Source organism: Microchirus variegatus, assembly GCF_963457635.1.
Source record: "Microchirus variegatus genome assembly, chromosome: 17".
In the NCBI taxonomy this organism is placed as follows: Eukaryota; Metazoa; Chordata; class Actinopteri; order Pleuronectiformes; family Soleidae; genus Microchirus; species Microchirus variegatus.
Window position 1 is genome coordinate 13,023,215 of NC_139818.1, and position 23,555 is coordinate 13,046,769.

The following is a 23,555-nucleotide window of genomic DNA, read 5'->3' on the forward strand; positions in this document are numbered from 1 at the left end:
TCACAGTCAGACAGTGAGCACAACTTGGTCAATGGCTTGTGTCCTTGTCTCAGATGCTTCGGGGCAGTTCTGCCCAAGCAACTAATTTGCAATGTGGTTTTAATCTTTCCTAGAGGACTGAGGTCACTAAAAAGCCCTACTACCCGGCCCCCATCTGGTCTCCATTCACTTCCTTTTCACCACGGTTGGAGGAAAACCCCCTAAAACATCACAGAGAGGAAGGAGCCTCACGGTCAAATCTCAGATGTCTTACCTTTTATATCCGTAAGTTTAAATGTCAACAAGTATCATGCAGTTTAAAATACTGTCCGGCAGTGGGGCCTGGCTCGTGCTCCAGTCTAAAATACCAGGACAATACCAAGTGAAGTGAAGTGCAGTGCAGGGAAATGAATGGAGCATGTGCTATAAGGTGATTAAAGGCCAAAAAATGTTCCTGCAGGTTCAGCAGAGAGTAACTAAACCCATATCTCACGAACCCAAGTCGAAAACCTGCTGGCTCCATCAGGTTTCCATGCCCCCAGCAGAGAGCTTCCTGTGTGTATGTGTGTGTGTGTGTGTGAGAGAGAGAGATGGGGGAATGGTGGAAAGGCTTTGTCAAAATGTCTCAAAGCTGCCAAACAGCTGCTAAAGATACTGCTGGTGAAGTCTGGAGCCAACAGGAATCACTTTCCCTTTTCGACAATGAGCATCTGAGAGCAAAAATCAACGTCTTCTTGTCTGGGGGTCAAAACACAGCCAAGCACCGCTGCGTCCTCACCTGTTTTACAGGTGTGGCAAAGGCAGCAACGTTTGAAAGAAGTGAGTGTCGGTGTTGAACGTGTATATTCAATGCAAAGCACAGAACAAACTCGGAGAGCTGTTCATTCAGGGAGTATCTGTTCATTCAGTGACAGTGGTGAGCACTGGTGACTCACAATAAGAAGGTTGGTGGCTTGAATCCTGGTTTGATTGGGGCATTTCTGTGTGGTGTTTGCAAGTGTGCGTGTGGTTAGGGGCTAGGTTAAATGGAAACTCTAAATTGACTGTAGGAGTAAATGTGAAGGTGAATAGATGTTTGTCTGCCTCTCACATCAGCTGGGATTGGTTTTAGCTCTCCGTGCAATCCTCAAAGGATAGAGAATGAATGTGTTCCACGCTTAATTTGGACAATCTAAATTGACTGTAGTGCGAACGGTTGTTGTGAAATAGCCCCGTCTTGGACCGGGGACCTGTCCGGTGTGTAACCTGCCTTTCACCCTGTGTCAGCTGGGATTGGCTTCAGCTTCCTCCATGACACCCCAGGGTGGGTTTCAAAATTAAAAACTAATAATGCTAAAGTAAAATGTTACCATGACCATTTAGAAATAAGCAAATAAAACAATACTGCACTCTCTTAAGCCTCTTTTACACCAAAATGAGTGGGTATACTGTACGCGGGATTTGAAACCAGGGTGAAGCAACAAAAAAAATGCAATTGATACCATTCCTATTGTCAGGTGGCATTAGTTAGTAAGGGAGGACATGGTGGATCCAACTGAAATAAACGACATTTAGTGCTGTCCCAAAATAAGGGTTGCTATAAACATTAATATCCACAAAGCAGACAAAGAAGAATTCAATGTGCTCGCTCAGGTCTCACTGTCCAACTGAGGCTGATAAACATCCACATGCGTGTATTGTACAGTCATTTGACCTGGAAGTGTCAATTCAACACATTGTCACTGGTAAAAAAAAAAAAAAACCCGTTTAAAGCCAGAATGAAACAGGTTTTTTTGACCTGTGGGAATATCACAGCAATGCTCTTTGTGTTGTGTTTTAAAGCTAGCATCTGTGATCCCCATTCATTAATGTGGACAGGACTAAAATGTCTGTTTAACACACCTCTAATTAGCCTGATAGTGGCGTGGCATGTCTTTGACCTCCGCTTCCCCGTGGCTTCATTCTCAGTGCGGTTCTTAAAGACGAGACTATGCTTGCTGACATAAATTGGAGTCAGCTTGGGGGTTCGTCTCAGTCTGGAACTCATCACTGATCTTTTGTTCACGTTTTGTCCCTCTCTGTTTTTACTTATTTGCTTGTTTGCACACCCTGCAGCTGATAATTACTTTCGTTTGTGCCAAATCTCTTTTTTGTTGTTGTTGTTGTTGTTGATAACCGCATTTTTACAAGTTAACTGTAAAAGGCAGCGTCTCCACATTTGAGGGCCTTGAGCAAGTATGTAAAACACATCAATTATCTCCGATTATCAAACTCTGCCAATCATTATCTCGTGCCTCACTTTGTCCCTTTTGTTACGATTCCACCTGCACCTTCTCCTCAATTTTATTATTAGTGTTGTTTTTGTGGCTGCTGCTCTTTCCCCTCTCCTCTGACTCTGCAGGGGGCGTGGCTGACCCAGTTCCCAGACACCGGTGATCGTTTGCACCTGCGTGGCTCCTCCTCACCTGCACCAGATGTGTAATCAGCGGGGCTTAAAGGCGGAGCCATTTCTCCTCACCGGTGTCAGATCGTTTTCGAACATACATGGGTAAAGTCATGCTGCCAGCTCTCTCGCTGTACTTACCTCACAAGAATACTTACCCGTTCGTCTCCGCTCCAGGTCGTCACGTCTCCTGCTGGTCTTCAACTCCCTGGCTGTTCCGGTCTCCCTATTCTCCTGGGATCTCCTGTGCCACGTTCGTGAGTTGTTTCCACTCTGGATTTCCACCGACCTGCCGAGTCACCCCCGCAGTAGCTGCAAGGACAATTTTCCTCCTTTCTCTCCATCTATCCCCTATCGCTTCCCACTTTTGGGAAGTCGTTTTATGTTATACGTTTGTTAATAAATTTATATTGTTTTGAAATAGCCACCTCCGTCTCCGTCTGCTTTCGGGTCCACGCCACTTAATCATTACATAACGATCTGACCAACATGGACCCGGCGGACTTTGACGCGTTAAAGCAGGCTATTTCCGCCCAGGGCGCATTCATCGGGCGCCATAGTCAGATGCTTTCCGAAATCTCTCTTTCACTCCGCGAACTCTCGGCTAATGCTGCTAGGTCGGCTAACCCTCCCGTAGCCTCCGCCACTTCCGTTTCCGCTAGCGCGGAGCGGATCATTGCGACTAGTAGCGCTAACATAGCCACTTCCGCTAGTTCGCCACGGGAACCTTTCGTCCCCATCCCCGAACGATTCTCCGGGGAGATTGGCAAATGCACAAGCTTCCTTTTTCAATGCTCGCTTGTCTTTAGCCTTCAACCACGCACCTACCCCGATGACAATGCCAAGATTGCTTTCGTTGTAAACTTGTTGTCGGGGCGAGCCGCTCAGTGGGCAACGGCCACGCTATCCCACGCAGCCCCCGCTTCAGTTAGCTACTCGTCGTTCACCATCCAGTTGTGCAAAGCTTTCGATCACTCTCCTCAGGAGTCCGACATTTCCTCCAGATTAATCAACACCGAACAGGGTAATTCGTCGGTGGCCGATTTTTCAATTCAGTTCCGCATTCACGCTGCGGAGAGTACATGGAACGACGCGGCGCTGCGCGCTATGTTCATTAGGAATCTGAAAAGAGAAATACGCGATGAACTAGCGACACGGAACGACGCCCACGATTTAGATTCACTCATTGCCTTATGTATCATGCTTGATAATCGCATCCAGGAGAGAGATCGAGAAAGAACGGCGAGTAGCCGGCGCGTCACTAGCTACTCACGTCCTCACAATCCGGCTCCCATTTCTCTGCCTCCTTTTCCTACCTTTCCTGGTTCACCTGAACCGATGCAGCTGGGGCGTACTCGACTCACCTCCGCGGAGCGGACGGTGAGGGTGAGAAGCGGGGCCTGTCTCTACTGCGGCGAACTGGACCATCAACGGGCAAACTGTCCAGTACGCCCAAAAGGACTAAGCTCTCCAACACACGCCGGAGTGTTGGCAGGCGGTGCCGCTTCCGGTGCCACAAAGAAACGTGTGATCCTCCCAGGTCAACTCCGGTGGGACCAGAAGTCGGTCACGCTCCCCTGTCTGGTCGATTCTGGCGCAGACGACTGTTTCCTGGACTTGGACACTGCCCTCCAGGCCGGGATCCCCACGATCCCGCTCGAGACACCGAAGGAGATCCACGACCTCGACGGCAAGATCTTGGCCACAGTCACTCATCGCACCAGACCCATCGCCCTGGTCCTGTCCGGCAACCACCACGAGCTGCTTCAATTATTCCTGATTCCGTCGTCTTCCTCCCCGATCGTGCTGGGCCTGCCCTGGCTGGCGCTCCACAATCCCCGGTTCGACTGGTCGTCTGGGCAACTCTCCAGCTGGAGCGTTCCCTGCCACTCCCGCTGCCTCCGCTCAGCACTGCCCGCTCCTTCGACCACTCCGGTTCCGGTTCCCAAGCCTCCAGATCTTTCCACGATTCCGGCGGCGTACCACGACCTCGGGGAGGTGTTCTCCAAGGACTTGGCTCTCTCCCTTCCTCCCCATCGACCATACGACTGCGGCATTGACCTGCTTCCGGGGTCCACATTACCTTCCCGACGGCTGTATAATCTATCCCAGACCGAACGCTCATGCATGGAGGAATACGTCAACCAGTCTCTGGCCGCTGGTCTCATTCGTCCCTCTTCATCCCCTGTCGGAGCCGGTTTCTTCTTTGTCCAGAAGAAGGATGGTACCCTGCGCCCTTGTATCGACTATCGTGGTCTCAATGAGATCACGGTCCACAACAAATATGCTCTGCCTCTTATGGACGCTGCCTTCAGCCCTCTGTGCAAGGCTAAGGTTTTCTCCAAACTCGACCTTCGCAACGCGTACCATCTGGTTCGTATCAGGGAGGGAGACGAGTGGAAGACCGCCTTCAACACGCCAATGGGACATTTTGAATACCTGGTCATGCCGTTTGGATTAACGAACGCTCCAGCAGTCTTTCAGCACCTAGTCAACGACATTCTGCGTGACATGCTGGACAAATTCCTGTTCGTGTATTTGGATGACATCCTCATCTTCTCGGAGTCCGAGCAGGAACACGTCCAGCATGTCCGCATGGTGCTGCAAAGACTGCTGGAGAACAAACTATATGCCAAGGCAGAGAAGTGCGTCTTCCACGCATCATCAGTTCCTTTCCTTGGTTTTATTATCGACCAGGGTAAGCTGTCTCCAGACCCGGCCAAGATCAGCGCGGTGAGGGACTGGCCGACCCCCTCCAACCGGAAGCAGCTGCAGCGGTTCCTAGGTTTCGCGAACTTCTACCGGCGATTCATCCGGGACTACAGCAAGGTGGCTGGACCCCTCACTCGACTCACCTCTCCGCTGCAACCATTCTGCTGGTCCGATGACGCCGAGAATTCCTTCCAGAGACTCAAGGTACTGTTCACGTCTGCACCAATCCTCTCCCACCCTGACTCTTCCCTACAGTTTGTCGTCGAGGTCGACGCCTCCGACACTGGAGTTGGAGCCGTTCTTTCGCAACGCTCGCCTGCCGACCAAAAACTGCACCCATGCGCTTTCTTCAGCCGACGCCTTTCCCCTGCCGAGGCGAACTACGACGTGGGGAACAGGGAGCTGTTGGCGGTCGTGCTGGCGCTTCAAGAATGGCGACATTGGTTGGAAGGTGCGTCTTTTCCGTTTATCGTTTGGACAGACCATAAAAATCTATCATATTTACGAGACGCTAAACGTCTCAACTCCAGACAGGCACGTTGGGCCCTGTTCCTGGGGAGATTTGTGTTTACCCTCACCTTCCGACCTGGGTCAAGGAACGTTAAACCAGACGCATTATCTCGACTATTCTCACCTGATCCACCTTCTCTGTCTCCCGAGCCAATCATTCCCCCAGCCTGCATCGTGGGAGCTGCTTCCTGGCCGGTGGAGGAGAGGGTCCGTCTGGCCCAACGAGAGGAACCAGACCCAGGAAACGGCCCTCCCAACCGGCTCTTCGTCCCGGGCGCGGCACGATCTGAGGTATTACAATGGGCACATGGCTCTAAGCTCACATGTCATCCCGGCCACAATCGCACTCTCCGGTTCCTCCGCCAGCGATTTTGGTGGTCCTCCATGCCTCAGGACACTGCCGAGTTCATCCGAGCCTGTCCCGTCTGTGCCCGAGGGAAGACCTCGAACCGCCCTCCAGCTGGTCTCCTGCAGCCGCTCTCCATCCCACGTCGTCCCTGGTCCCACATTGCGGTGGACTTCGTTACCGGGCTACCACCGTCTCGCCTAAACACCACGGTCCTGACGGTGGTGGACCGGTTTTCGAAGTCCGTCCACTATATACCGCTCACCAAGCTCCCAACTGCCATCGAGACGGGGGACCTCCTAGTCGAACACGTCTTCAGACTCCACGGGTTCCCGCAGGACATCGTATCAGACAGAGGGCCTCAGTTCGCTTCCCAGGTCTGGAAGGCGTTCTGCTCGGCGTTGGGGGCGTCCACCAGCCTCACGTCCGGGTATCACCCCCAGTCTAACGGCCAAACAGAGCGGGCCAACCAAAGTATGGAGAGTGCCCTCCGTTGTGTCGCCGCCCGCCACCCCGCCTCCTGGAGTTCCATGCTTCCATGGGTGGAATACGCGCACAATTCCCTGGTCTCCGCATCTACCGGCATCTCCCCATTCATGGCGACCCTGGGCTACCAACCACCCCTCTTCGACTTCCAGGAGGAGGAGGTCGCCGTCCCTTCTGTCCAGACCTACCTTCGCCGGTGCCACGCGGTGTGGAGACAGGTCCGGTCATCCCTTCAACGATCTTCCATCCAGAGCCAGAGGCAGGCCAATCGCCACCGCATCCCGGCTCCAGACTATCGCCCAGGACAAAAGGTATGGCTGTCCTCTAAAGACCTTCCCCTGCAGGTCGAGTCCCGGAAGTTGGCACCTCGTTTCATTGGGCCGTTCATCATCGAGCGGATGGTCAACAGGTCCGCCGCCCGCCTGAAGCTTCCTAGAGCTTTACGAGTCCACCCGACCTTCCACGTCTCACTCCTAAAACCAGTGGAGGAGTCGGACCTGGTCCCACCCTCCAACCCTCCTCCTCCACCCAGGTTTATCGACGGGGGGGAGGCCTACACAGCCAGGCGTATCCTGGACAGCCGACGCAGGGGCCGGGGTCACCAGTACCTCGTCGACTGGAAGGGGTACGGCCCGGAGGAGAGATCTTGGGTCCCACGCCATTTCATCCTGGACAAAGACTTGCTGAGGGACTTCCATCGGACCCACCCGGATAAGCCTGGCCTAGCGCCAGGAGGCGCTCTTTGAGGGGGAGGTACTGTTACGATTCCACCTGCACCTTCTCCTCAATTTTATTATTAGTGTTGTTTTTGTGGCTGCTGCTCTTTCCCCTCTCCTCTGACTCTGCAGGGGGCGTGGCTGACCCAGTTCCCAGACACCGGTGATCGTTTGCACCTGCGTGGCTCCTCCTCACCTGCACCAGATGTGTAATCAGCGGGGCTTAAAGGCGGAGCCATTTCTCCTCACCGGTGTCAGATCGTTTTCGAACATACATGGGTAAAGTCATGCTGCCAGCTCTCTCGCTGTACTTACCTCACAAGAATACTTACCCGTTCGTCTCCGCTCCAGGTCGTCACGTCTCCTGCTGGTCTTCAACTCCCTGGCTGTTCCGGTCTCCCTATTCTCCTGGGATCTCCTGTGCCACGTTCGTGAGTTGTTTCCACTCTGGATTTCCACCGACCTGCCGAGTCACCCCCGCAGTAGCTGCAAGGACAATTTTCCTCCTTTCTCTCCATCTATCCCCTATCGCTTCCCACTTTTGGGAAGTCGTTTTATGTTATACGTTTGTTAATAAATTTATATTGTTTTGAAATAGCCACCTCCGTCTCCGTCTGCTTTCGGGTCCACGCCACTTAATCATTACACCTTTATCACTTTGCATTTCTACCTTTACTCATTTGTCGCTCTCCTCTCTTGCCCCTAGAATATGACAAACCGGATCAAAGGCAAATAAGAATCTTTGAGAATCAGTAAGTGAGGAGATTTAACACAAGGAACCTCTGGCTTTCTCTTCCCCTGAACTTTTACAGTCGACAATGCTATAACTAAATCCTATACTAGGGCAGCAACTTTATCACCAGGTCATATTTGGACATACTTGCTCACTCCAGTCACTGTTTCATCTTTGTCTCCCTTCTCCTTTAAGAGTTTCTATTATTTATGTGGTGGTTTGTGTTGTACAATTCAATTTGGATGGCACTACTCCCTGGGTTAACCTCGTTATTTTATGGCACCGTGCATGACTGTCAACATGCATATACTTTTATGAGGCACGAAAGAACCATGAAAACAGTTGACATCACCATCATCTGAAGGTGGAGTGAAACATGGTTTGCCTGCTCTGTTGTTATAAACTGTAATAGTGAGTGAAAGCCCCGAAGACCCAGTGGAGTTATTGCAGCGAATAACATCGTAAAATAAAACGGTAAACTAATGGTAACGTCAGACGTTACTCACCATGACCATCCTGCAGGAGTTTTGGTGTGGTGCACTGCGAAATGATGCCCCCCTGTGTGCGACATGGTTATGTGGTGGAGGACCTCGGTGAGGTGGAGGCACCAGCGGTCTCAGTTGTCCAGGACCGGGAGACAGGGACACGGAGAGAGAGAGCGGGACAGGGTGGCTGAGGTGAACTGGAGGGCACTGGGGCAGTCTGCGCAGGCTGTGGGAGGGGTAGGATGCTGGTGGGTGCACCGCCTCTGGCCCTCGATGAGGAGGCTGCAGAGAGATGAAAGACAGCGCCCAAGGAGTCAGTCAGACAAGAGCACGTCTGCTTTTTATCAGAAACAGACATGTTAACCTCCTCCTCTTCCTCCACTCGTCTTCCCAATGCTGTCAAAGATAGATAAATCAAACGCTCCTGTCTCCCTGCATGCATTTCCTTTCTTTAAGCTGCAGTGCTTAACTGCGATTTTTGTTGTTGTTATTCCGTCTCTGTTTTGTTTTACTTGTATGTGTCCCTTTGTGTGTTTAAGCCATCAGTGCAGGGTGAGCAGCAGTTCAGTGTTTATCCCTTCAAACTGTTAAACAAACAGGTTTTTGGACCCACAGAATTCACCTCTGAAGCTTTTCCTCTGCACTTTTTTGTGTTTTTGGTCATACCATAACCTCTTTGCAGTCGTCTCGCTCTCCTATAGTGCAAAGTTACTGTCTGTCTTGACATTAAAGGTCCCATATTATGGAAAATCAACTTTTTAATAATTTAAATCCTTATATTTGGGAAAATGTGAAAAAAGATGACTCACTCATGTTTTTGTGGTCCTCCTCAGTCTAAGTACAGGAGATAAAACACGCGATGTTGACTTCTGCACTCATTGGGACGTCACAGTGTGCTAAATTCCTGGAATTGTTGTCTCGCGGAGCTCCGCTTTGTCCGTACAACACGTGAGAATGCTGGCGAGGGCAACGGTGTCCGAAAACCGGAAGTCCGCAAAGTACGTGAAAAGTTCTATTCTTGGCTTCACAGTGCAGCACAGAGTTCTACACAAACTTCCAGCCTCAGGGGATTTATCTGTCCAGTGGATACATGTTATATATGACAGCAATGTGCCTGCAAGAGCCTTCAAATTATCACTTTTCCAAATGCTAACTGCTGTTAGTAGCCTCTGTGGCTGATGTCATTACCTGTCCCTTAAGTTTCGTTTGACTTTTTTTTAAGGTGGACCTAAACAGGGCTGTTTTGGCAGGGTGATTGAGCTGCTGTGGTGCTTCATCCTTATGGTGTTTTGACCAAAGCATGTCACAGACATGTTCATTAGGACACCAGGGAACTAGGTTAACTTGGAGAAATAGTGTATAACATGACCCCTTTAAAGGATTCATCTGAGATCTTAACACTGCTATACTGACCAGATCAGACATAAAAACTGAGCCATAATATGAGTCCGCCTCGTATTCAGACCTGCTGAGAATTACACAGCTCAAAACTTGCACAATATATCACAGAACAGCCATGAACACATGCAGTCCTTACGCAGCACTCAACTGGAAAATGACCTCACTTGCGCCATGCTTACATCAAGCAGCCTCACATCCCTTCCTCTTCTTACCGTTGACCCCAAATGAAAACCACATGCAACTATAACCGAAAACACCAATCTCATGGTAATGTACAACAGCTTGCCACCCACCCTTGCAACACAAATGTCAATTTTGGTCTCATTTCAGCATCCCCCAACTCCATCGATCACAGGTCACTTCCCATTATAAAGCATGTCAGGGCAGTAATGCAGTAGTTAAGGCCCACAGCGATGTAGGCACACCAGTCATTACAGCAGAAATCCTTGCTCCGTCTTGCAATTATCAGTGACAAGATGATTTTATAGCTCAAGTAAGCGGCCACCATTGACATTGCTTATATGGGCAAAGACGCAGACTTAACAATTTCCCTTAATGCACAGCTGTTAATGACAAGAAATATATTCAAGTGTCACAAACACACTGTTCACCACACACTTCATTATCACTACCTCCTCAACGTGTCTATATGGAGGGGGATGATTTAATTGGATTTGAATGAGCTGCCACTTGTGTGAAAACAACACGTCAATCCTGCGGAGAATGATTTGTGGCGTGGAAACAGCTGCGGCTTTCAGGAAGAATACAGCACTGATATTCCTGTGTTTGTACACGTTGCAGTGAAGTCTTGTCTGTCTGCAATGTAGTTGTGTCGTTGAGTTTGTGATGCGCTCTGTGCGCTCCACTGACCTTAAAGATGGCGGCTCTGTGTGGCGGAGGCGGAGCTGGTCCAGACACAGAAGTCGTTCTCACTGATGGAGGCTGGTAAGGAGTGGATGGTCCGCTGACAGCTGCACTTACTGATCTGGAATAGCAATAACACATTAGAATAATGCTAATTACACACTGTATCACATTAGTTACAAAGCTAATGTATTCCAAATTATAAAATGAAAATAAATTATCTACAGTAATTGACTTCAAACTGTGACCGGTTGAAAAATGTTCCAACTCAGCAGCAACCGTGATGGATATTCAGCAGTTTCAAACATGGCTGCGTTTAAAAGGTTTTTTGGGATACAACAAAAAAACCCTGTTTATTTGTCAAGTTCTGGAAAAGAAATTACCTCAGCTTCTCGATTGGGTTCTTTTTAGTGGTGAGGAGCAGGCCCAGGAGATTCTTTCTCTTAATGCAGATGATCAGAGCAGCACCCAGGACTGTGAGGAGAGCCACCAGGATGCCCACCGTCAGGATCCCACTGCCTGTTTAAAATATACACAGAAATAAGACTTTGTCTGTCAGTATGTCAGTTTTGCTTTCTGCTCTGCAATTGCTGTAGATTCTTAAGACTCTTTAAAAATATTTTCGTCCTTAAAACACGATTTCATTTGAAATGCTCCAGCGTCCCGTTCTCGAACTATGACCTGAGCTGTCATGGATCATCCGTTTGACATGTTTTGTGTTGTATTGCCGAGTTACCTGTTAATCTGACAGGACCACTGTCCACACTGCCTCCAAAACCTGTCTTGTCACAAAATGGAGGCGCCCAGTGAGCCTCACAGTGACAGTTTTTGTTGTTGTTGCACACCTGTAATATATTAAAAAAGACAAATAACTGTTGGATCATTCGCTTTTTCACACTACAAACAAGGTCTTACATGTCTGAATTTGAGCCACTGACATCCAGTAGACCAAATTCAGAATCTTCACCCTGAGAATATTTTTGAATATTTGCTTGATAAATGCGATCAAACAAAATTGATACACTTTCAATAAAACTAGAAATGTTTTTCCTTCTGTGTCAATTCAGCTCACAGACCCCACGGACAACAAATACTCATGGAGCAGATTGCAGGACTCCCCAGCAGGATAATACAGAGCAGGTGAGGGCCTCATTCCAAGGCAACATCTTGATCTAATCTGTGCATGTGTTGGTGCCTGGACTCCTCGAGGAGCAACATCTTTTTATTTCCCCGAGTAAAACTGTCCTTGGAGCTTAACAGAAATGTCTTAATTGGAACTCTGCTCACATGAATGTATAACAACTGGAGATGTTTCATTTCAAGAGGCAGTAAAAAGGGTTTCCTCTGTAGCTTTGATGAAGGGAAAAACTTCACCAGTCGCAGAACCTGTGGGACCTAATGCTAAAAAATACACATTTCATTTTTAATAGGACCACCCATAGATGTTTCGCATAAGTTCAATAACCACGCTCCCCGGCTCAAAGTCAAACTGTGTGTCACTGCTCCCAGGATTTAGCCAAACAAAGCATGGCCCTCATATTTCAACACAAGTTTGTGGGACAAGGACAACGGCTTGAGTGGATGATGAATGGCACTTAAGGCCGAACATAAATAAAGCCATTATAACTAATTGATTGAACCTTTCAACATTGATTGATTGCGAGGCAGTGCATGCATGTCTCCCTGCTGTCAGTATAACATGTCACAGCTCAACAGATCTTGTGTATGAAGGGAGGTCGGGCATTTTAAGTAGACAGCTAAACCTGGTGAGGGTTTGTTTGAGATGGACACACATTACATTCGTCTTTCATGCTGCCAGAAATTGAAAGGTGTCCTAGTACTCACCCCGCGTCCGCTGCACTTGGCTGAACAGTCGTGCACACCGAAAACACTGACGTTCCTGCACTGGCGATTGAGACACATCTAAGAGAGATAAACGCATTTGAGCACAAGAATATTACAGTATAATTTTGAAATATTTTAAGATAAAGTGCGAGCAGATCCAACTTGTAGCGTTTTTTAATTTACCACTAAAAGACCTCTTCAGGTGTAAGCATATTTTTTAAAAACCTGTTATTATATAGTGCCGTAAAGAGTTCTGGATATATTCAGGCTGTGTCAAGACTTAACAAGACAGTAAATTAGACTAAATGGAGTTTTTGTATCGGTGAAGTGACAATGTTTAAATTAATGAGCAACGGATGATGCCAAATAGACTATAATCGTAGATCAGTTCAAGCCTGAAATGACAACAGGACACACCCCGAAGAACCACTACAACATCTTAGTCATGACTTCTTCAGATGGTAGTAGCAGCTGTGGTACAGCTACCACCACGCAAGTCAGCCATGATAGGAGAGATATATTAAAGGGGTCATATTATATCCTATTTCTCCAAGTTAAACTAGTAGTATCTCTTTAGGTCCACCTTAAAGTTAAATAACGGTGATAAAAACCATCTCAGGCGTCTGTTCTCACCATTTCCTCTCCACACTTGGTGCCCGTCAGCACCAGGCCAGGGTCGGGCATGTCATCGCCCAAGTACACGTGTGTACCTCGGCACAGTATCCTTCCCCCGTCCTTCAGGGGAATGTTTGTTTCTATGGAAACCGCGTTGGTGCCAATTACCGGGCGGTTAGCTCCTCCTTGACACTGGATTTTGCCACATTTAGCATCTCTGCAAACAGAACAAACAACACGGGAGACGAACAATGTGATAATTGAATAACATGTTCCGGTGTTTCTACCAAATGCATATATATGAGATTATTTTTACTTTCACTATTTCTATACAATTAGGGAGGTGACAGAAGAGGCTGCGTGTTTGTGTTGTTTTCAGACCACAGACTATGTAACTTGCTGCATTAAACAAAGAGACTAGGACTGACTAATCAATTATAATTTGGATAATTTAATGGGATTTTCTTTAATCCTTAGTTTATGACCACATGTTGCCATAGCTCAATCTTGCACAGTAAATAACATTGTGTATTGTACAGTCAGAAAAGAGAGCAGTTTAAAATAGTAAAAAAGCAAAGTAGTCCAGCAACTTCTCACATTTTAGAGGTCGCTGCCAATTTGGCAGTTTTGCTCTTTTAATTACTTAAACAACTAATCGCTGAATCAGCTGAATGTTTCAGGACGAGGGTCAATCATATATAGTATATTAATACGAGTCTCTTGCAATAAAAAATGTGTGATTTAAAGGTCCAGTGTGTAACGCTTAGGAGGGTTTACTGGCAGAAAATGAATATAGCACTTATTGGTATGTTTGTATACAGTCAGTCTAAAATAAAAATGGTTAGGTTTTAGTAGCCTTTTCCATGTTCTTAAGACAACTTGGGCTTTGTGTTACGGAAGCGCAATAGCCCGAATGGATAAACAAGCCATAGGGTGTGTTTCGGAGCTTGGGGGGAGCGCCACACTGACCCTGCATGTTGCATTTAATCTGGACATAAGACCTTCTTGCCCTGGAGTTGTTCATTATCCCTGACTGTGGGAGACTGGCACCATCTGTCCCACAACCTGCGCTCACATGGCGTCATCACCAATGTACTCCGTCGATCTGTCTGGTTATTCACTGTAGACAACTAGGTGCAGTTTGTGTGCACCTTCCTGTGATTATTGCTGTTATGTGCTGTCTTGGTATCTCCGTCATCTGCTTTCTTCACCTTTGCGTTCAAATTTCGCTCTTGAAAAGGCATGTCGTCCGAGGGTTTTTTTCTCCCTCCCTTGCCCCCCACTTTTTTCCTGACTAAAAATAAAAATCCTATCATATCATAACAGCGTGCATTTCGCATTTTGAAACCGGATGGTCATTATGCAGATGAAGAAGGAGGAATGTGATGTCTACCATAGTTCCCAGAAATACTCAGGGAAGGACGGGGTGAGCAAAGATGTCACTAAATGGGTTCACTTGTGCTCATAAAGCCAAATTCTTGTCGCAATATTCTCTTCTCTCCATTGCTGACATACAATTGCAGACATCAGGTCTTACCGTGCTTCACATTTGCCAAAGGAGCCTTTGGAGTCCTTGCCACAGTTGCCATAAGGGTCACCAGCTGAGTTGACCTTTTCAAAGCAGATTCCTGGAGCTGGCTTGGCTCCTATCACACACAATAATACCATTTATTTGGAAAAATGGGCGATCACAATGAAACATGTGTACTCATTGTGTGAGCGAGCAATGGAGCCCTCCAAGTGTACCTTGTCCCCACAGTGTGATACACTGCTGCTCGTGGGTCTGGCAGATGCCGTTGTAACAGTAGCCGTCCACGCCGTGGCAGGCGTGGCCGTCATGCAGGTAGACATTGGCGGGACAGTGAGGGCTGGTGCCATTGCAGAACTCTGGCAGGTCACATGAGTTACTAGAGTCACGGCATGGCGTGCCCGCCGGCTTCAGCTGCAACGTTAAAAGCGACATGAAGGAAGCTTATAGACACACTGGTGTTGCAACAATATAAGCAAAGCAGGCACCCAAGCCTGCAGCTGATTACATTAGTCCACAGCAATGACAACTTTGTGAGAAATCCCCTTAAATTTTATGATAGGCTATGAACAAGAGACTGCAAAGACACCATGGTTGGAAAACTCCTAACTCAAACATAAAACTCAAATAAAACTTGCAGGGAGCTGAGAAGAGAACTGGAGATCTATCCTCTAAATTTTATTAGTGGTGTTGATTTAAGACTCAGGGTAATGAGACAAAATATCTTAATGCCAAGATGCTTTTGAATCAACTGTCATGACTGGCTAGTATTTGATGTTTTTTATTTTTTACCTGACAGTCCTGGCAGCATTGTCCGTGTGCACAGACAGCATCCCCCTTTAGAGTGCACGTAGTAGCGTTGCAGCAGGGATTCATACATTCCTACAGATGGGAAAGGAAATGAGAAAGTACGTTAAAATTGAACTCAAAATAAAATGGATCATATTTCACCTCAGAGTCAGCGCTAAGACTTTGTTAGATTGCAAACTAGCAGGACTGCGTTCAGCAGCAGGTGGGAAAACCTTGGCAGGGAAGAGAAAAGTGCATTTTCTACTTCTCTAAAAAATAACGTTTCCATCTGACAGGACCAACGACTTCATTCAGACCTCTGTAGCCGTGACCTGGTGGTAAAGGAAATTGAAAAACCGGGAGAAAAGTAAAGAGCAAACGATTTTAAATGTTGTGTAACCTAGAGGAGTTGGCTTTTAAAAGTAATGCAAAAGTCACGCCACCATGCCAAGCACTATGTGATGTTAAAACCAACTATTTATATCTGTTTTTGGATATAAAGTTTGGAAAATGACTAGCAGGTTTGTGCACTTCTCCTTCACAGTGGATTACTTAACCTCTGTGCAGGTATAGGTAGGCAGATACAGATCCCATACATGTTGTAGTGTCATAAACATAGATGCAAATAAGTCTATCAGTCTGAAAAGCAAAGCCTCCTCCAATGATTTTAAAGGAAAATTAGCCTTCTTCTCACTTTATTTTTATCGTCAGTAAACATTATCCTGAGGAGTTAATGATCTCAGTCGCTTGGTATAGATCCTCTACAACAGACCCTGATGTTATTTTTAAAATGATGTTACCATTTAGAACAATAAGCACATACGAGTGGACACCAGTGTGACAGCTTTTACTATCCCATAGGTGAATTTCCCAGCTCCTCCAATAGCATCTTCTGTCCGAGCACTTCCCCTCCCCCTCCCCTGCAAATCTCCTTCTGCACTTGGATCCACCTCTGCACTCTTACCACCCTCTATCAGTCCACTGTTCCTATCTAGTGGAGTTCTTTCCAAGACTACTTCTATGTAGCTTATTCCTCTTTTGTGAGTCGCTTTGGATAAAAGCATCTGCTAAATGCTAAAAATTTCCAGACTCAAGGCCTGAAAACTTTCATTTTGTAACTGAGAGACTATGTCAATTGTTAAATATTAAATTTCCATTGTTCAGTTATTGTTTTCCTCATAAAAGTCTGCTCAAGTCATCCATCCATCCATCAAACCAAGCCCAACCTGAGGATAAATCTCAACATAAAATGTAATTTCTTTCTTTATAAGCACCCACAACAGTGGGATTGTAAAAAAAAAAATATTGTTAATACAAGTTTATTTGCATTGCTGCGTAGCCAAGTTGTCTGATTTTAATATCTGTTTAAAGTATTAGTGCTATAACCATGAGATCAGCCATTCACACCTCTTTCTTTTGAGCTGTGGCCAAATCTCTCTCAACTATCTCTATAAACTATCTCAAAGAAAAATCAAGACCATGAAACACGTTTAATATTAAATGTGAGAGGTGTATCATGTTTTTTTTTTTTTTTCTAAGATATTGAATCATTCTAAAAAAGAAATATTTTCTTCATGCCGGCTTTTATCATGAGCCATGCCCTGCACCAGTCTCTGCAATTCTCTGTGTTCTGATACAGGTGGAAGCAGGCACTCAGGGCTCAGCGTGTGAGCTCACAGAGAGTAGGCTGTGTGCACCCGAGGGTCAGCTCTCTTTCCCTCTTGCCATTAAAGTCTGAGCTCACTGTGCGGCTGAGTGAAGTAAGACGTCATGTAGGGCCTTCCAGACCCTTTTTCAGCCTGAAAACCATTAGGGCCTTTCTCATGGACTCTTGGGCCAAAGGACGCAGATGAGTCACGCTGAATAGAAGTAGTTTGTGATTGTGAGGACTAGAACCCAGACTTTTTTTTTCCTCCCTTAATGAGGCTTTTAATGGTGGCGAGAGGTGTTGTTCATTTTGCCTGTTGCTGCTCAGCTCTGTGGAGAGCATTATTATCGCTGCTGGGTCAGGCCTGTGGGACTTTGTTCTTTGTTTTGAAGGACAAGGCCACTTTCAGTCTGACCCTGGCTGGAGCCTGAACAGCTCACAGAAAAGAGAAACAAAGAATGGCTGGGCATGAAGGTGTAAACAAAATGATGAAAGAAAAAAAAGAGACAAAGAAGCTCACTCATGTCATGTCGGCCATTATATAATTCAAACTGTCCTTCCAAGTCATAATAGATGGCTCCTTCATATTTCATGGTTTGGTTCACGTCTCTGTCGATCGCCGTCACCATTATCTGTTCTATCGTCCCGCAGTCGGAGCTGTTGGCAACATGTGCCATCATTACGTATGTGCATGCCAATGCAAATTCTTTTAAATAATTCATAAGTTGATGGGGTGAAGCTGTCAGTGATGTTTCCACTCAGTGAGTTGTACCACGATCATACAGTCCTCCTCCTCCTCCTCCTCCTCCTCCTCCCAAACACTTCCATCAGAGCAGAGAAGGAATAAATTCACATGCTTATCTGGATGTTTATTTTCTGAAGCCTGTGTTTGTGTAACTAGAGAGCAAAAAGTAAAATCACATCAAAAAAACACACATTCAATTTATGTATAGAGAGTCTGATTATCAACCATAATCGTGCAACCATTTAGACTCGCCATCAATGACAAAATGGTACACTTTTAGAAATAAAAGTACTAAGTAGACCCATATAAGGTTCTTCGGCTTGTCCTCATAGGAGAACCTTTTTTGGCTCCAGGTAGAATCTTTCTATAAAGGTTCCACCAATAACTCTTTTAAAACCTGTTATTCAGGAAAGGGTTTTTAAAGGGTTCTCTGGATCAAAATGGTTCTTAAAGGAACCATTAGTGTTACCAAGAACCCTTGAAAAACCCTTTCTTCTAGAAGCAAATGGTTCCAGGTAGAACCTCAGCCCTTGTAGAAGGACCATTTTGGAACCCTCATTACTGAGAGTGTATATGCTTCTGTAAGAATCCATAAGACCATGTGAAATCAAGTATATTTTAAGGGAAACATGTTTTGTTTGTGATGTCAAAAGGGAAAATACTACGCCACTAACAGTCCTTAGTTGTAACAACATCATTGAGTAGTGGAATCATCATATTGGCTCATGTGTGCTACAATGAGATTGTTCAGCTTTATGTTGCATTTACCACATGCAGTACAAAAAGTCATTCCCAGGTTGCAGGAGATTTATTTTGGGGTCTCCAAATAATGTTGCCAATGTAATGTTTTTCCCACCCTTTCAAGTCAGATTTATGTGTTTATGCTTTCAACAACAAGCAGAAATCACAGATAAAGTATAAATAGCCAGAGACTTTTATATATTATATTATTCAAAACCTTTCGCCTATCATAATTTAAATTGTGAACTGGGTCATGATGGCTTTTTTCCACGACGCAAACCTATTACCAACAAGCTTAAATTCAAGAAGAAGAGAGCATTTACTCTTGGAATAATCATGTACACTTTTTTTTAGCACCTTTGCTTTTCTTTTGGCTCAGAATCAGATGTTTAATTGTCACCTTTCACTGTGTTGCTGGCTGGTTTGGTTCCAGGCTTAAAATGTTTTTTTTTTTTTTTTACAAGGATTTCTGAGATTTCAGTGAAGCGAATTATCGATGGAGCCGCAGTCGTTGGCAGTCACTGCTGTGCTCTATTTGTTTTTGCTTTGGGAAGTGTTAGTTTGTGTCAGGCAAGTTACAGAGTCCCACACCACTGCTTCTGCTTGGATCATTTCTCAAATGTGGTAGATGTAATTAAAAATGATTCATGGCTAGTACTTACTGTATAGGAGAGATTTCCTTTCTGGCAGAAGTGACATACAGTAAAACAAGAACGCTCAAGACTTATGGGATGTCTGAGATGAAAACAAAGAGTGTTTACCGTGAGTTATATCACCCTCACCTCCAGTTCGCCACAGTCGCACTCCTCTCCCTCCTCCACGTAGCCATTGCCACATTTCTGGCCACCATAGAGCACTTTGACCTCGGGCATGTTGAACAGACACATCCCCACGCCTTTGTCAAAACTGGCCGTGAGGTCCTTCTTGCTGCAGCTGCTGAACACCGTCGGGAACGGATACCTGCGAGCGACAGAGTCAGTTTGGGATTTAGGACAACAAATGCGTTCCCCTCTTCAGTGTGATGCAATCAGAGCTAATTGCTGCTTATCACAAAATCAATTAACCACTCGAGTTCAATACACCCTCCAAAACTCAATCAGCATGTGAGACGCACAGGGCACCTACTGGCGTTCTCCCTCCTCAGGGAGAGGGAGATCTGATAAGACATATTTTATGAGACAGTGAATCATAAAATCTCATACCAAAAAGTGCTTCCTTTGCAAGACTTGCAACACCCATAAATTTGGCAGAAACAGGGGGTTGTGTGTTTTTAATATTGTTTTTGGAGCAGACAGAGAGGGTGGTCTGCTGGAAGGGGGGAACGCACACAGCCCAGGGTTCTGTCTGCCAAAAGCTTTGTTACATACCTCATGTGGCTTTATTGAGCTTTTCTGTGATAATGTAGTGCCTCGGTTGACAACGTGTGCATGTGTGTGTGAAGTGTACATGGATATGCGCGGCTCGTATTTTGCTCCCCATGTGTCTCTTCATGAAAAAAGAAAACAAAAAAAAAAAAACACCATATGAGGTTTTTAATACATCCACCCACACCAGGAACATTCGGCACATGCAGGCCAGAATGGGTGAATCAGTATGTAATATTCACACTTACACTGTATCTGCGCTGAGATGAGATGAGAGCACGTGGGAGACATTAAGTGGGAGATCCAGGGCAACTTACTGTATAATCCCAAATGTTTTCTTTCACTTGGCTCTGTGAAAAGCACTTGACTTTTCAAAATGCATGCTGTGAAGTGCACCATCAATTGTGTCTTTACAGCTCCAATACCTCTGCCACCCACTTGCCCGTTTGGCCCCGTGGGCTCAAAAGGCTCATTTTCTTTCCTTAGCATGGGTCAGAGAGGTTTTTATTTTTTTGGCCCCCTGTCACAGCAGTGAGAGCACTAACTCTGCTGTAGTCAAGATAATAAATAAACTGAGCATGCAGCCAGCAACAGCAGCCGCAACCCACCCACAACAGATGGTTGTCAGGAGAAGGGAAGTCCAGATAAGCAAACTGTCAACATAGTAAATCAAACACACTCCATATATTCAGTGCATAATGTATTTTTCCAAAATGACAGCAGTGGAAATTGGCTAGTTAGTTTGCAAAGTGCTTCTGCTCTCGAAAATGACAGTGTTCAAAGGACAGCAAACATGTCATGATTGTTGCAGCACTGGCCGAGATCAATGCATCTTTTATAAAGCATGTTTCACTTGTTGTGCTTTAGAGTCGGTTTTATTCAGCCTGAGCTGCTGTGGCTTCAACGAGCAACACAAGGTCCTTGATATAGTGTGACCATATTTTCACTCCCCAATTCTGGGATGCTTACATGTGTTTTATTCGCATACACGAGCTAGACCAAGTAATCTGTCTACCTAGTCTGGGCTGATTTTGACCATCTTTTAATAATTAGAATAGGCCAGTTATTACTAATTTTTGTACGTTTATGCATTTTGGTTCTCGGAAAAATAAAATCTAGTTCATTTCTTTTTTATTTCTTGTATTATCTATTTATAATTTAGTTTCAACTTTATTTTTATAGGCACAAAATACAGATTAAAAAGGCAGATCAATTGTTGACTGTGTTGCTTAATAACTGTTTGTATATCATTTGTCATATTTTGTCAGCGATAGAGCAAAGAATAATCATATATCGGCCAAAAACAATGGCATTATACAATGATTTCTAATGGTCCGCATCAGCCAAAGACCTCTTTCATGAACCATGGAAATTTGCGTCTGACTGTTGATCAGTAATTCCACCGTGTGAGCGACCTGTCGATCGAGTGACACACTGACAGACAAACCAGTGTGGGAACATAAATGTCGTGCTTTGTGTTTTCTTAGTTGTTTCGGTATTTAGAGGCGTGGCAGAAGAGGATAAAGCTGTACATTGGATTGCGATTAAAAACTGGGACATTTTGGAGTTTAACAGACAATCCTGAAACAAACCAAGACACATTGGCACTGTACCTTTGCAAGCTGATTAATGTGACTCAATCAGAGTGTTTTAAAGAGTGCAACGTGAGGTTAAATGGGGCGTAGTTCCACTTTGTTTTCATCTCCGAGGCTCTACCTTGAACTCATGATACATTTCGTCTTGGGCGTTTTTTTTTTTCCCCCTTTCACAGAAGGAGGCATTTTTATGCCGCTCACTGTTAACAACAAGTGGTGTTTTTCTCCCTGATTGGGTTTCACATCGAGTATGAGTATGAGTATGTGTCACGACACCCTGTGAGTGTTTTTGACATGACCTCATTCCCGGCTCGGCTTTCTGATTTCTGTCACGTGTGCGGGCAGTTTACATCAACTCCTGCTGTTGACCCACAGCCCCGCTGCTCACTAACGTCAGCACTAACCTGAGGTTGTGTCAGGTGAAAGTGTGATACCTTGACACAGATCTACAGGCACTCTGGATTAAAGCTAAATATCAGAGTGGATTTGTACTGAAGAGGAAAGAGCTGTAAGGAATGTCGTAGTAATTCCTGTCTGTGCACCTCAGGGGATCATGCTGTGATGAACAGCTGTCAAGGCTGCAGTTCCAAGCGTCAGGCCACTTCCTTGACCACCGTTCTTCTTCCTGTCCCCTTTTCCCCCAAATCCTGAGCCAAAATTGCTTGCTCAAGTTGCACCCACTCCTTTTGCAGCATCCATTCTCTTAGCCCTGCTCTTCAGTTGCCAGCACATGCACTACATGACAAACATTCACATTCTTGTTTTTGTTGGGTTTTTTAGAGTTAGATACATGAGCAGCTCGGGATCCAGCTGTTCTTTATGAGAGGCAATACAGAAATAATTGGCCTACCCTGCAACAGTGTGTGGGGGTGAGAGCAGGAATAATGACTGTGAAAAGTCAGAGGCATCGATGAATTACAGTCGATGGCATTTCACAGCTGCATTCCCCTGGGCTTGGAAAGCAGTTCCAGGGCCAGTCATAGTGTGCACATCTGGGGCTCACAGCAATCTAAACACTCAAGACAACCACTCATCCCAAGGGAGTCTGCATGGGCCCCCCCCCCCCCACCTCAAAAGAAAAGACCTATCATGACCCTGTGACCTTCAGGGTTCTTCTCATCTTGTTCTACTTGTACAAAGGATGAGACGAGTTCACCTCTGTCTGATCCCAAAGACCGCATCGCAGACGTGGGATCAACATCCTCCCAGTCATCCATTCACTGGCAGATCCTGCTCAGAGGAGTTCAGAACACTCCCATTTCATCCCATTCATGTGTCCTCAGATCTGATCAAAGAAACCACATTTGGAAGTGGTTTGGGGATGCATGTGACCACTTTCCTAAACATGCATGAATGCAATCCATCCTCAGGATGGATTAGAGACCACCTCATCAGCTGACGTCATCTGACTTACTGCAGTTTCATATTTTTCCTCCACGTGCTTATACCGTACATTCGTTTATTTGCAGCAGCTGCCACAATATTAACACTGGTTGTCATCGTCAAAAACCTAATTTTGTTCTTGCAACCGGTCATTACATCAGTGTGAATTTGAAGTGTATGGATGTCAGATTTTAATCACATGTGGTCACAGGAGATGCATCCAGGATGCACTTTAATGCCAGGTGTAAACGGTCCGACTTTAAGGTCCAATGTGACCCCTCCCTTCCCAAGGGATCTGCAGTTTTGTAGTGGTTGGAGTAGTTTGTCCATTCAGGCTGCCGTAGAAACATGCCTGCACTAGAAGGTCGCCTCTGTAAAGCAAAACCTTTGCCTAAAGCACATATAAAAGGCTTATTTTAAGGCAATGAATATCAAAATGTTTCTATTTTTATTTATTTTTTACTCAGTGAATCGATTATTAATTGATTACTAAATTAATCGTCAACTATTTTTCACAATCGATAAATCCATTCGTGTTTTTTAAGGAATTAAAACAAGTTTTCAAACATTTTCAGCTTCTTAAATGTGAATATTTTCAGGTTTCTTTGCTCTGTATAACTCAAATCATTAAAACTGAATAGTTTTTTG

The 23,555-nt window shown here is 45.7% G+C and overlaps 1 protein-coding gene across 1 annotated transcript in view; it reads right to left on the reverse strand.

The window, feature by feature from the left end:
- Positions 1-23,555, reverse strand: part of adam12a (ADAM metallopeptidase domain 12a) — a gene marked incomplete at both ends in the record, with an annotated part of 87,108 nt that overhangs the window by 402 nt on the left and 63,151 nt on the right. The window contains 10 exons of the mRNA XM_083904303.1: positions 8,411-8,671; positions 10,661-10,775; positions 11,038-11,173; positions 11,391-11,499; positions 12,500-12,577; positions 13,133-13,331; positions 14,652-14,760; positions 14,861-15,056; positions 15,435-15,524; positions 19,348-19,525. Of these exons, the coding sequence (XP_083760429.1) occupies positions 8,411-8,671; positions 10,661-10,775; positions 11,038-11,173; positions 11,391-11,499; positions 12,500-12,577; positions 13,133-13,331; positions 14,652-14,760; positions 14,861-15,056; positions 15,435-15,524; positions 19,348-19,525 (1,471 nt within the window). The remainder of the gene's footprint in view (positions 1-8,410; positions 8,672-10,660; positions 10,776-11,037; positions 11,174-11,390; positions 11,500-12,499; positions 12,578-13,132; positions 13,332-14,651; positions 14,761-14,860; positions 15,057-15,434; positions 15,525-19,347; positions 19,526-23,555) is intronic.